We start from the raw sequence: 14,804 nt of genomic DNA on the forward strand, positions 1-14,804 counted from the left end.
ATAACAAAAATAACCTGATTTTGAACGTGCAAAGGACCTGAAAAGACATTTCTCCAAAGATGACATATAAATGATGAAGAAGCACATGAAAAGATGCTCAACATAACTAATCATCAAGGAAATACAAATCAAAACCACAAAAAGTGTCCAGCATGTAAAGAGTTTAACAGCTGCCACTTGGTCCAAACAGTAATAACAAGCTGAACAAACTGAGCAGTCCACAACTCCTCTTGGTCCAACAGAGAACTGAGGCCAGGGCAAACTGCTGCCTCAGAAGCAAAACACCCCAGGCATACAGAGAATCATGACCTACTAGGACAGAAAAGCAGGAGTCGGAAAACCTGAGTGAGCTGTATGGCAAAATGACAGAGGCTCATGGCAGACAACTCTGAGAGTTAAAACTCCAGGAACTCAATCCACAGAACAGTTCTTACATTTTTGTTTTACCTCTAAAAGCTCTACTAAGTCCCCACAATGAGTATCAGAGAAAAATCCTCTCTGTCGCTCCCCGTCTTCGTGGAGGAACGACACAGGACCCTGCGCTGTTCTTTTGTCTGCTCGGCCCTCCCGGGGTTTGCTGCTGGTTCTTCCCGGGTTGGCTACCGACCCTTCCACCTCCGTGGAAGGGCGGTTCCCCCTGGCCACTTTCCCCACTTCCGCGGGGGAGCGGCACACTGCCGGCCGGCTCTCTCGGGGGCTGCACAGGTGTTCCTTCAGATAGATGTTCCTGGTGCATGTTGTCTCTCTCCTCCTTTATAGTCCTCTTCCACCAATCCCAACTCTGCTACCCACACGCCGAGTACGCTGCTCTCCTCCAATCAGGAGCAGGTCCTGCTGCTTATTGGTTGAACTGGAGGCAGCTGCGTAGAAGCTATTTCTCCCTTCTCCCAGCGCCATATTGTGGGAGAGCAGATGTATAGAATAAGTCTTAATTCCAGTAACAGTATAGTCCGAGTTGCTCCCCACACTCTCGTGCTTCCACCAGAGGTAGGAGGAAAGGAGTCACTCCTTTTAAGATTTATTTGAAAGTCAGAGTTAGAGAGCAAGGGAAAGGGAGAGGTCTTTCATTAACTGGTTCACTCCCCAAGAGGCCACAATGGCCAGGGAAGAGCCAGGTGGAAGCTAGTAGCCAGGAACTTTTCAGGTCTCCCATGTGGGTGGTAAGGGCCCAAGTACTTCGGCCACCTTCTGCTGGCTTTCCCAGGCGCAGTAGCAGGGAGATGGATCAGAAATGGAGCAGTCAGGACACGAATCAGCAACTATATGGGACGCCAGTATAACAGGAGGCAGCTTTACCTGCCTCACCACAATGCCAGCCCCTTTCTTTTTTTTTAATTTACATAAAGAGAACAGATTTCATATGAAGCCAGCATTATCCAATTATCAAAAACAAAGACAATAAAAAAAAACAGACCAATGTCTTTCATGAACACAGACGCAATAAACTTTAAGAAAATATTAGCAAATAAAATCAAACAATGCACAAAAAGAATTATATACCAGGCCAACTGAGATTTACCACAGGTATAAGGCTGGTTCAACATTCGAAAACCACTTACTGTACCTCATTTTTTAAAACAGATTTATTTATTTATTTGAAAGTCAGAGTTACACAGAGAGGAAAGGCAGATAGAGAGGTCTCCCATCCGATGGTTCGCCCCCCAATTGGCTGCAACGGCCGGAACTGTGCCGGTCTGAAGCCAGGAGCCAGGAGTTTCCTCCAGGTCTCCCACAAGGGTGCAGGGGCCCAAGGACTTGGGGCCATCTTTTACTGCCTTCCCAGGCCATAGCAGAGAGCTGGATGGGAAGTGGAGCAGCCGGGACTAGAACCGGCGCCCATATGGGATGTCGCCGCTGCAGGCCAGGGCGTTAACCCGCTGAGCCACAGGGCCAGCCCCATATTGTACCTCATTAACAGACTAAAGAAGAAAGCTCACATATCTTATGAAGACATGCAGAAAAATTTGTCAAAATCCAATAATCAATCATAATAACAACTCTCAACAAACTAGGAATAGAAGGAAACTTCCTCAACTAGTAAAGAATGCTTATTTTTAAAAAAAACACAGCTAACATCATACTTAATGATGAGAAACTTGCAGCTTTCCCTCTGAGATCAGGAGCAAGGTAAGAAAGTTCCCTTCATTTATATTCTTTATGCCATCAAATCAAAAGTTACAGCTAATACAGTATGAAAAAGAAAATAAAAGGTGTAAAGGTTTGGAGGAAAGAAATAAAAGTCTTTGTGTGCAGATGAAATGATTATTTATGAAGGATATCCAAAAAAAAAAAAAACCACAACAACAAAAATTCCTAGAATAAACAATTAGAGAAAGTTTCCAGGATCCAGGCTACTGCACAAAAGTCAACTGCTTTCCTATATATACCAGCAATGGAAAAGTGGAATTTGAAATTAATAACAAACTGCCATTTATAACTAGAATTTAAAACTGAAATACTTAAAAATCTAACAAAATTCTTACAAGATATATACAAAGAAAACTGTAAGACATGGATAAAAGATAATCAAATAAGAACTAAATAAATGGAAAGATGGTATACGTTTATGGACAAGGAGGCAAAATATTGATCACAATGTCAGTTCTTTCCTAGTTGGTCTATAAATTCAAAACAATTCCAATCACCATCACAAGTTATTGTGTGGATATCGACAAACTGATTCTAAAGTTAATGTAGAGATTCGAAAACCAAAATGGTCACCTTGTGTTCGAAGAGCAACAAAGTCAGAGGACTGACACTATCTGACTTCAAGACTTAACTATAAAGTTACTGTTATCAAGTGTGGTATTGTGGGGCCAGCACCGTGGCTCACTTGATTAATCCTCCGTCTGCGGCACGGGCATCCCATATGGGCACCAGGTTCTAGTCCTGATTGCTCCTCTTCTAGTCCAGCTCTCGGCTATGGCCCGGGAAGGCAGTGGAGGATGGCCCAAGTGCTTGGGCCCCTGCATCCAAGTGTGAGACCAGGAAGAAGCACCTGGCTCCTGGCTTCAGATAGGCACAGTGCTGGCTGAAGCAGCCATTTGGGGAGTAAACCAATGGAAGAAGACCTTTCTCTCTGTCTCTCTCTAACTGTCTAACTCTGTCAAATTAAAAAAAAAAAAAAAAGTATGGTATTGTGAAAGAAGACAACCTGATTAATAAAACAAATATACAGCCCAGAAATAGGCCCTCTAAGTATGGTCAACTGATCTTTCAACAAAGGAACAAAGGTTACAAATACAATGCAGAAAAAAAAAATCAACTGCTACTGGATCAATACCAAAAAATGAAACTAAACATAGATTTCACACCATTCACAAAAATTCACACAAAATGGATCATAGATCTAAATATGCATTACAAAACTATAAAATGCCTAGAAGACAACACAGGAAAAAAAATCTAGATGGTTTAGGTATGGTGGTGACTCATATAGATACAACACTAGTGTGATCTATGCAACAACTGACAAATTAGATTTCATTAAAATTTAAAAATTCTGCTCTGAAAAAGGCATTTTCTTTTCTTTTCTTTTTTTTTGACAGGCAGAGTGGACAGTGAAAGAGAGAGCGAGACAGAGAGAAAGGTCTTCCAATTTTCCGTTGGTTCACCCTCCAATGGCTGCTGTGGCTGGCGCACTGCGCTGATCCGAAACCAGGAGCCTGGAGCTTCTCCTGGTCTCCCATGCGGGTGCAGGGCCCAAGGACCTGGGCCATCCTCCACTGCCCTCTCGGGCCACAGCAGAGAGCTAACTGGAAGAGGGGCAACCGGGACAGAATCCGGCACCCCAATCAGGACTAGAACCCGGGGTGCCAGTGCCGCAGGCAGAGGATTAGCCTATTGAGCCGGGGCACTAGCCTGAAAAAGGCATTTTTAAAAGAATGAGAAGACAAGCCACAGGCTGAGAGAAAGTATCTGTGAAAGGTATATCTGATAAAGGACTGTTATCCAAATATAAAAATAACTCTTAAAAGTCAACAATAAGAAAATAACTCAATTTGAAAAAATGACAAAAGACCTTAACAGACACCTCACCAAAGAAGAGATACAGGAGACAAGTCAATATATGAAAAGTTATTCAACCAAATTAAAGCAATAAGACACCAGTACACATCTATTAGAATGGTCAAAATCCAAATACTGACAAACCAAAAACTGGCAAAAATATAGAGTAGAAGGAACTCTCATTCATTTCTGGTGGGAATAAAAAAAAATAGTACAGCCATTTTAGAAGACATTTTGGCAATTTCCTTAAAACTGAACATGCTTTTATCATTTGATCCAGCAACTGCTTTCTGCCAGAACTTGGAATTCTCCAAGATGCCCTTCAGTAAGTGAATGGCTTTAACACAACAACAAAAGAAAACAAAAAAACCGGTGGTACATCCACATAATCAAAATGTTATTTAATGCTATAAAGAAATGAGCTATTGGGGCAGGCATTTTCACAGCAGTTAATTAAGATGTCATGTGGGATGCCCACATTTCATATTAGAATTCTTGAATTCCAGTCCTAGCTCCACTTTTGATTTTGGCATCTTGCTAGTGCACACCCAAGAAGGTAGCAAGTAATTGCTCAAGTAACTAAGTCCCTGACACCCATGTGGAAGGCCAGATTGGCTTCCAAACCTTGAGTTGGCCCAGCTCTGGCTGTCGTGGGCATCTGAGGGATAAACCAGAGGATGGGAAATCCATCCCTGGCCCCACCACCTCCACTCCTTCTCTCTACCTTTCAAATAAAAAAGAAATGAGCTATCAAGACATGGAAAGACTTTGAGGAAACTTAACTGTGTTTTACTAAGTGACAAAAGCCCATCAGAAAAAGCTACACACTGTATGGCTCCAAACATATGACATTCTGCAAAAGGCAAAACTATGGCAACAATAAAAAGATGAGTGGTTACTCGGGGGTCAGAGGGATGAAGAGGCAGGGCACAGAGGACTTCTCGGACTAGGAAGCCATTCTGGACGATGCTACAGTAGTGGAAACATGTCTCAATACTTCTATCAAACCCAAAGAACTTATACAAATTATAAAACTAGTGACAGGAGACAAATGTTTTCAAAGGAAAAATACCGATCCTTCGCTCCAGCTAGTTCCACCAAACCAGAATATTTCTCTCTGCACTATCTACTTTGCTAACTCCCTCTCTTTCTCCAATCTTTGCTCCACACCCCATCATGCTGGCATGCCCATCCAGGCTTTCCTTGATTTGTTCTTTTCTTTTTCCTGTAATGCCTATCACCTTCCAACATTTACTTACTAAATGCATTATTTATCTTTCTTTCCTCCTTTCCCTACTGCACAAGATGTCAGCAACATAAACCCTGGGGTCTCTGTAGTTCTGGTCACTGATGTGTACACATGCCCAAAGTCGGTGCTCAATGAATGATCATTCCACCTCCTTTTAATAGGCAGCTCCTGGATAACACGGCGTTCCATGTTTGCTCCTTCATGAGTTATTTATTTTAACAATAATGTATAACTTAGGAGCAACTGCAATTAGATATGACACAAATTAAAATTTTCTAGACAGCCTATTTAAAATCAGATTTGTTGACTGTACCGCAATGTTTGAACAATATTTGTTTTAGTTATGGAATCACGTTACAACTAGTTTCAATCATAAACAAATCAAATATTAACCTGTTTACTTTAAGGTCAAACTAAATGAAAAACAGCCAATAAAAAAAGTTACCATGTGTATATAAATGATCTTCCGCAATTTACATATATCAATGTATCCCACAACATATACTGCAAATAATGATGCAATCTGAAATTTAAAAAGAAATTAAATTAAAAATACATAAAATGAATAACTATAAGAATGAAGATTATTGTTGCCTAAAATGGATTTATTTTATACAAAAAGTGAGTTTTTTAGTTTTCCTTTTACCTGCTCATTTATTATTGAATATGATCAATATGTTAACATGCAAGCCCTGGTTGGTGTTTTATTCTCCTATACACATCTCTCTAAATGAGCCACATGATGACCTGCCTTGTGGATTATTCTAAATGCTGCTCATTTTTATATCAGGTTGACTCTACTGTGAACTTTTACAATGATCAAGAGCCCAGTCCAATTAAAAAATATGAGATTACAATTATCATATGACAATGCACACACAACTGGGGAAGGTACATTAAACTCAAAAATAATTATGTATTACATATGTGTAAAATACATTCAATTCTACTTGTTAGCCACTCTTTACAAATATCTTCATAAGTGCCCTCTTTCATTAATAGAAATATTCAAGCACTACTATAATCAAACTTAATAAATTTCTTAAGCACTTTCACCACAAACGTAGTTTTTATTTTTTTTCCATTTTGAAGAAAACTGTATAGTATTTATCAAGAACTCTAAGAGTACTAGAATTATTTAGATGCATCAATTCAGTAAGTGAAGATATTACACCTCTTGCTTAAAGAGATTATCTCAAACTACTCCTCTTCATCCTTCTTTATGGAAAAATCAATTCAAATTCAATTCTATGCCTCTCTTACTATACAGATACAGCATAGACAAATGGCAAAACAGCCAAATGAAACTTGAGTTTCATTCACCAAGCTTTTTATCTCCAAGAAATCTACCAACAAATTTTCCCATCAATAAGAACAACAAGAAAGTTTCCTTACACCCAAAGTGACCCCTGGGGAACACTGTAGTATGCAGGGGTGACTGTCATGACGTCCTAAGGGCAAGTATGCACATTTACTCAACAGAAGCGCCACAGACAGACATAATACACCCTCCAAAAACACGCAGGCAATCTCCATTAAATGAAAGCAGAAAAAAGTTCTCACACTCCAAGCACTAAGCCAGTAACTGCACAAACATAGCATCTTACGGGGAGAATCATGAAGATGATTTAAACCAGAAATTGATTTAAAATGTCATCAAACTAAAGACAACAAAGGTGTCTAAAAGATAAGGTCAAAGGAGGAAGTAAATACAAATAAAGCTTATTTTAAAAAATAATAAAAGTAGTCAACCTTACTAGTATCTGGCTAAGTCCAAGGTACTACGTTCAGAGTCTTATACGCATTACCTCATCTGAACACAACTTACTCCCTTTCTCAACAAAATACCTTCCTTTATATACCTCTATTTGAAGGGAAGCTACAGTGCATGAAAAGCTGATAAATGAATTGCAGACTAACAAATGGAGTTATATAAAACAGGAACTGTCTAGCTATTTATCCTGTTACTCTGTACATATTTAACCTACATGTAAGAGTATATGGCGCTATTCATAAAAGAAACACATTTTACTTAAGTGAAATGCTACAGTTTATTTATGACGAATACTAAAGTTACAACACTAGTCTTCTGTTAAACACACGAACAAACACTGAAGAACAAAGATAAGCTAATCAATACTCATTAACAAGTAAATCTTACATATTTCACTACCCTGAACTTTTCTTCAAAAGCATTAACTAGAAAATATTTTTAGGACTTAGAGTCATAACATCTCAATTATAATTTTATACAAATGAGTTCACATAACCAAACACACTAAGCTTAAATCAGTTTAAAAACATAATCACCTTACCTGAGTAAGAAGTACAAACTGTGCAAATTGCCATGGAAGCATGAAAAATACGTTGGAAATGCAGAGTGCAATCAAGCTTCCTCTGTAAAGTTTTGTAGCCCTAGAAAAGATAAAATAAATATGTTAAGTTTAACTACAAATAATCTAGCATGTCTCCAAATCTGAATCTCTAACAAATTGATTAGAAATTACACCTCCTGACATTCAGTTACAATAGCTTCTCTTCCAAAGATGACCGACGTCGGCAGGAGGAAACATCAGTACATGTGGATGTCCCACAGAGATGAAGTTATCCTTCAGAAGAAAGGCAAGAAGTTGCCACCACCCCAGGAAAGCAGAAATGTGGACTCTCCAGCTAAAAGACTGCAGCTTCCAAGAAAGAAGCTGTGGCTCCAGGCACAATGAAAGCAGCCCCATTTCCAGTCAACCAGCCACACCAGGAAGGAAGAGAGCAGAGCCAACCACAGAACAAAACCAGAAAGCAAGGAAGAGGAGGAGGATCAAGATCAATCTAAAGGGCCAGTGTGTGGCACAGTGCATAAAGACACTGCCCACGACGCTGGCATCCCACGTAGACTCCATGCCAGTTCATGACCTGGCTGCTCCACTTCTGATCCAGCTCCCTGTTAATGGCTAGGAAAGCAGCAGCAGATGGCCCAAGTATCTGGGACCCCGGCACTCACATGGGAGACCCACATGAAGCTCCTGGCTTCAGCCTGGCTCTGCTCTGGCCATTGCAGCCTTCTGGGGAGTGAACCAGAAGATGGGAGATCTCTCTCTGTCTCTCCATCTCCAACTCTTGACTTTGAAATAAGCAAATAAATCTTTAAGAACAATTAATCCGAAACAGCAGTGGAGAAAGCAGCAGCTGTTCTAGCTTCAGGTGGCCAGGAACATGGGCAAGAAGAGGTTCCCTAGATAAACAGAGAATGAAGCAGACACTGAAGAACAGAAATTCTCCTAGAACTTTTTAGCAAAAAAAAGGGAAAAAAAAAAAAAGGACAGACAGACATGAAGGGAGGAGCTCAACAAGGCTGAAAATGACAATGAGACCAAAGAGAACATAAAGAAAAGAGTTTGCCAGTGAAGCAGGATAATGGCTTCCAAAGATGTCTCTGTCCTGATCCCTGGAACCCAGGAATACACATGTGGCATGGCCAAGGGGAACTAACGCTCAGATACAATTAAGATGACTAATCACCTGACTTTAAGAGAGGGAAAGGACCTCAGATTTTCCAGGTGAACCCAGTGTGTAATCACAAGGATCCTTGAAAGAGAGGCAGAAGAGACATTTAGAATGAACAGACTGGTGAAGGACTCAATCCACCATTGCTGGCTTTGGTAATGGAAGAGGCCATCAGCCAAAACATGCAGGCAGACTCTCTAGCTGGAAAAGGCACAAAAACTGGTTCTCCCCCAGTCTCCAAGAGGTGTGCAGCCCTGCCGACCCTCATTTTAGACCCCTGACCTTTAGATCTATAGGCCGTGGCAGCCATTGGAGGGTGAACCAACGGCAAAGGAAGACCTTTCTCTCTGTCTCTCTCTCTCACTGTCCACTCTGCCTGTCAAAAAAATTAAAAAAAGAAAAGAAAAGAAAGAAAAGCTAACACCAAAACCACCACCCATGCCACACAGTGGAAAGGTCTGACTAAAGATACCACCCAGGAGACTGCCCCATGTGACATCTGTGCACCTGCACAGATCACCACTGAGGAAGACGGATCAAAAGGCTGACGTAATGGGCTTCAACACGTTCCTTCTGACTCTGGCAGATCAATGAATGGATTTCTTATCTGAGTTTTCTTCTTTGTTCTACATTTTTATAGGTTCCATTTTCTTTTATTTTTATCCTCTGAAGTAAGGCAGCATCTGTCCAAACTGAATATTTTCAACCAAAAGGGGAGATAATTGTTCACAGTTCTATTCTCTTTGCTGCTTGAGTATCTGTTCAGTCTCTTTAGCTGAAAGCCAGATGAATGTAAGAAAAATCTAATCCAATCCTAAATTTCTATAAAGAATTTTCCTGGTATATCTTTGGTCTACTGAAGCAGTTTCTTTCTACATCTACTATCTTATTGTCAGAGATGCTAAACCCATGTAGGAAGACCAATTTCCCATGTAGTGTATCGGACTGCTCTGATTCTGTGAACTGTTCTTGGCTCTGCAGGACTGTGCCTTACAGGACACACTCTCGCACGGCCATTATTCCCTTCTTTCTGATGGTTTCTTTAGGAGGCTACACTGGTGGCAGAAAAAGACTTGAGAAAGGGAAGGAGACAGAAGTCGAAGTGCATCTGCTGCTCCTTGAGCAGTCACTTCTGGATCACTAAAAGAAGAAAGAGGATCAGAAAGCACATGGAGGAAACGTCTTTGGTACTACGTATTTTTAAGTTACACTCTTAAAATAGCTTTATTAATTCAGCATAACAACAAGATCATCTTAATTATGTTGACTTTTTTATTACAAAAACCTAAGAACTTTTAGTTTAAGTTCTTTATGGCAAAAATCCAAAAGAAAACCTCGGGAAAAGTCAAAGTCACCTGAGAATGTGAGTCACGAGCAACATCTGAAGTACGAGGAATGGATACGAGAAGCTTTCCCGGAGAGGTGGCGTCCACATCACGCGGGTACACTGAAAAACAGCAGAGTGTGCAGCGCACTTGTTAGGCTTGCTAGCTGAGGCGTACCAAGTGACAGCTGCTGCTTCTAGTACTTTTCACACTTAATTTAAACTGTACATTATTAAACAGGCTACCAGACTTTCCACAAACAGCAAACTGAAGCAAGAAGCATCACTGAGAAAGGGACATGCCAAGTATTAAATCATAAAATGTCAACAACAAAGTGTCAAAAAACTCCAACTATACCCTAAAAGGAAAAGGGGGGAAGTTCTAGGAAAAACATGTTCTACCAACATTAGAAATGTGTCACTTTGATTATTTATTTGCAGATTGCCTTCTTTCCTATGAATTGCAGCAAAAATGATCCAAACCAATACTTCAGAGCTCTTTAGAGTCATCAATTTTAGCATTTTTATTCCCAGTGCTACTAAAAGGAACGTTTCATTTTGGTTTTTTATTCTTCTTTGCCCAAGCTACCCTAGGTTACAAAATACATAACAGTGGAAAGAGAATGAAACAGCAAACATTCTAAAACATTCTAAAACGGTCAAGTATCAGCTTTTCTAAAAAGTTCACTTTGGGGATAAATAAACAACACACACTCTGAGATCCAGCATCCAGTCAAGTTCCTGAATGTATTCTAAATGTAAGAAGTTCGTCTTTCCACTTCAAGAAAATGGCACTGTGTTAAATGTAAGCAAATGTATTATAACTACTAAGTTAGTTACACTAGAAGAAATCATTATGTCTTCCATGTCAAGCAGTGTTGCCTACATAAAGACTACACAGCATTACCAAGACCATGTCAGAAATATTATCTCTCCTTTATTTTAACTCGACCTTAGACTACTGGATATTTCTATTATTGCTATAGAAAATCTGAACCAATTTTTCTCCTCTTTTCTACCAGAGTTTACTATCTTCTAAGAAATTAACATAGCTAGCTATTTATGAATGAACTACATACACAAGATGCTTCTGTTAACAATGCGAATTTGCAGGTACTGAAATGCAATTTTAAATTACTGTGGGTTAAGTTGTACCACTCAATGTTAGCTGGCATCCCAAGGAGTGCCAGTTCAAGTCTCGGCTGCTGTCTCGGTTTCTGACCCAGCTCCCTGTTAACATGCGTGAGAAGGCAACAGAAGGATGGCCCAAGTGCTGCAGTTCCAGTCTCCTGGCTATGTCCTGGCCCAGTCCTGAACAATGCAGCCGTTTAGGAAGTTAACCAGCAGAAGGAAAATTGACACCTCTCTCCCTCCCTTCCTCCCTCCCTCTCTCTTTCTCTCCCTTGCCCCCAACTCCCCCTTCCTTCTCTCTATCCTGTCTTACAAATCAATAAAAATAGATTTTTAAACAAAGAAAATAAAAAGTTAGTATGTTAGAAATTTTAGTATGACTGACAGCAAGACATATAACCAAAATTCATAAACTATAAGTCTCTTGCAAAATCTAGTAAGAAAATATTAAAATTATTTAATACACAATTTGAGAACTTTCCCTTTTCTTTTTTTTCAAGGTGAACAAATTTCATATATACAGATTTAGGAGCACCGGGATACTTCCCACCCACATTCCCACCCGCCCTCATCCTTGCTTTCTTATTTCTTCTTCTATCTGTTGAACTCTTTACTTATTGTAGAGTATATTTACTTATTTATGAGTATAAAATACACTGAAAATAGATCATTCTAAAAATTAAAAGAAAGAAAATTTTCTTCATACAGTGTTCAACAGCAATTTTTGTTACCAAATTCAACTACACGGGTATTTCTCAGAAATTCATTTACTAGCTAAAGTCACTCAGTCCTCTCGAACTCAATTACATCCCCTGAAGTAGGAGTAGGAACACTCAATTACAGGGCTGTAATAAAGAACAAGGTCTTCTTCCTACAAAACGCTAAGGGCAAATGAATCCAAACGTACGTGAAAGTGCTTTTAACGGCTTCTCTGATAACACAGTGGCTTTACTGCATCTGGCACAGACTCGCCGTTTCAGAGGACCCCATATAATGTGCAAATAGTAAACAGATTTTGTTTAATCATACCATAAGTTTCAACAAATATTTTTTCTTAATTACAACTTTAGATGGAACATAAAAATCTTCTAGTTGTCCACACTTTCAGGTTTAAAAGAGCACTGCTTGTAAAAGGCAATACCCTGAAGTCTACGAATTAAAGGAGAAAATATACAACAGGAGTCACTGTGTACTTACTCCTCATGTGGGATCTCTGTCCTTAATGTGTTGTCCAATGTGAATTAATGCTATAACTAGTACTCAAACAGTATTTTACACACACTTTATGTTCTGTGTGGGTGCAAACTGTTGAAATCTTTACTTAATATATACTAAATCAATCTTCTGTATATAAAGATAATTGAAAATGAATCTTGATGTGAATGGAATGGGAGAGGGAGCGGGAGATGGGAGGGGTGCGGGTGGGAGGGGAAGTTATGGGGGGGAAAAGCCATTGTAATCCATAAACTGTACTTTGGAAAATTATATTTTCTAAATAAAAGTTTAAAAAAATATATACACATGACATACTTCAAAAACGGTTATACAAATGCATAAATTTATGGTGGATGCTAAATACAAGAAACCCATTTGTTGTGAAAATGAAAGCAATTGGCCGGCGCCACGGCTCAATAGGCTAATCTTCCACCTAGCGGCACCGGCACACCGGGTTCTAGTCCCAGTCGGGGTGCCGGATTCTGTCCCGGTTGCCCCTCTTCCAGGCCAGCTCTCTGCTGTGGCCAGGGAGTGCAGTGGAGGATGGCCTAAGTCCTTGGACCCTGCACCCGCATGGGAGACCAGGAGAAGCACCTGGCTCCTGGCTTCAGATCAGTGCGGTGCGCTGGCCGCAGCGCGCCAGCCGCGGCGGCTATTGGAGGGTGAACCAACGGCAAAGGAAGACCTTTCTCTCTGTCTGTCTCTCTCTCTCTCTCACTGTCCACTCAGCCTGTCAAAAAAAAAAAATTAAAAAAAAAAATGAAAGCAATTAAATTCTTATACGTGGAACTGCTATCATCCAGCATACAATGTTCCGCACATGGTTCACAGCACTGAAGAGTACTTCAATGTAATACCGTCTAAATACGGTGGGCAACAGGCTTTCCTTTATTTTCCACGGAGCAAAGGCTGAACTGTTTAATCATTCATTCAAGAATCAAAATTCAGCAATTTCAGCAATACCCAGCTTGATTTTCCAATATCTACTTTCAAATAATTTGTTCATATTAGAGATACAGCATAATCTACTGGCTTTCTCTTCATAATTTCAAAATAAACATGAGTACGGCCTATAAATTGTGATTAGCATTAGTATCAAATAGATCATGTTTCAGGTTTGTTCCAAGACTTTTGACTTGATATTTGTTAGTTTTAATCTCAACTTTTCGGGATAACTTTTAGGTTTAAAACAAATTGCCCACCTCTAACTACTTACTGCTATGCTGGATTTGTTATAAGGTTGCTTTATATTGCTCAATATTAGCTATCATAAAGCTTTATGCAGTAAATGTATCAGGGTCTCCATTAAAGATTTTTGGCCAACATAAAGGTTTGGCTACTATTCCTCAGAGAATGGGATAGGTGTAAGGATCCTATTAGCCACAGGATAACCATAAAAAAGCCTAGTGCAACAGCTATGGTTTGAGTATCTCTATTTGATGTTACTCAGGGTATCTCATTATCTAGGTAGACCCTAAGCTTGGTATGGGCTTTTGTGTTGCTGCTGGCACTGCACTTTGATGGCACATAAACTTGGTTGCTTTCTTGGAATTTTTGTCTATTTCTGTACCATGATATACTGGTGTTTCTGTAACATATACTGGTACATATTTCCATTTGAATTGATAATTCAATTTTGCCTCACAGAAAGTTTTAGGTTTCAGTGATATGTAATTGCTATTATTAAGCTCTACTATCTTTAAATAGAATGTCTGCTGGTTCCACAAAAGGAAACACAGATCTTTCTCTCTGAATTTCCAATGTATCAGTACATCTTATCCTAAGTTTACAGAGAACCTCTGTGAGAACAGTCATCTTTCTTGGAAAAGCAGTACAGTACATCTACACACTTCTAGCCAGCATTGCAGACTTGAATCTGAATACTCCTGACATATTTGAAATGGAAAATGCATCTGATGAGATGTGATCAATATCAACCCCACCACCTCCACCTTATGATTGTAAATTATACTTCTTGGGGATTTCTACTCCAAATAAACTCTGTGAAACTCTCTAACAAAAACATTAGTCAAGGCCGGCGCCGCGGCTCAATAGGCTAATCCTCCGCCTTGCGGCGCCGGCACACCAGGTTCTAGTCCCGGTCAGGGCACCGGATTCTGTCCCGGTTGCCCCTCTTCCAGGCCAGCTCTCTGCTGTGGCCAGGGAGTGCAGTGGAGGATGGCCCAAGTGCTTGGGCCCTGCACCCCATGGGAGACCAGGAGAAGCACCTGGCTCCTGGCTTCGGATCAGTGCAGTGTGTCGGTCACAGCGCATGAGCCATGGCGGCCACTGGAGGGTGAACCAACGGCAAAGGAAGACCTTTCTCTCTGTCTCTCTCTCTCTTACTATCCACTCTGCCTGTCAAAAAAAAAGAAA

The 14,804-nt window shown here is 40.2% G+C and overlaps 1 protein-coding gene across 3 annotated transcripts in view; it reads right to left on the reverse strand.

Moving 5' to 3' along the window:
* The window catches only part of DPY19L1 (dpy-19 like C-mannosyltransferase 1), a 107,015-nt gene that overhangs the window by 37,055 nt on the left and 55,156 nt on the right, over nucleotides 1-14,804 (reverse strand). For all 3 annotated transcript variants that reach the window (XM_051852895.2, XM_051852896.2, XM_070059711.1), the window contains 3 exons: nucleotides 10,114-10,205; nucleotides 7,573-7,672; nucleotides 5,703-5,780 (listed from right to left, as the gene is read on the reverse strand). In XM_051852895.2, the coding sequence (XP_051708855.1) occupies nucleotides 5,703-5,780; nucleotides 7,573-7,672; nucleotides 10,114-10,205 (270 nt within the window). The remainder of the gene's footprint in view (nucleotides 1-5,702; nucleotides 5,781-7,572; nucleotides 7,673-10,113; nucleotides 10,206-14,804) is intronic.

Source organism: Oryctolagus cuniculus, chromosome 16, assembly GCF_964237555.1.
Source record: "Oryctolagus cuniculus chromosome 16, mOryCun1.1, whole genome shotgun sequence".
Lineage (NCBI taxonomy): Eukaryota > Metazoa > Chordata > Mammalia > Lagomorpha > Leporidae > Oryctolagus > Oryctolagus cuniculus.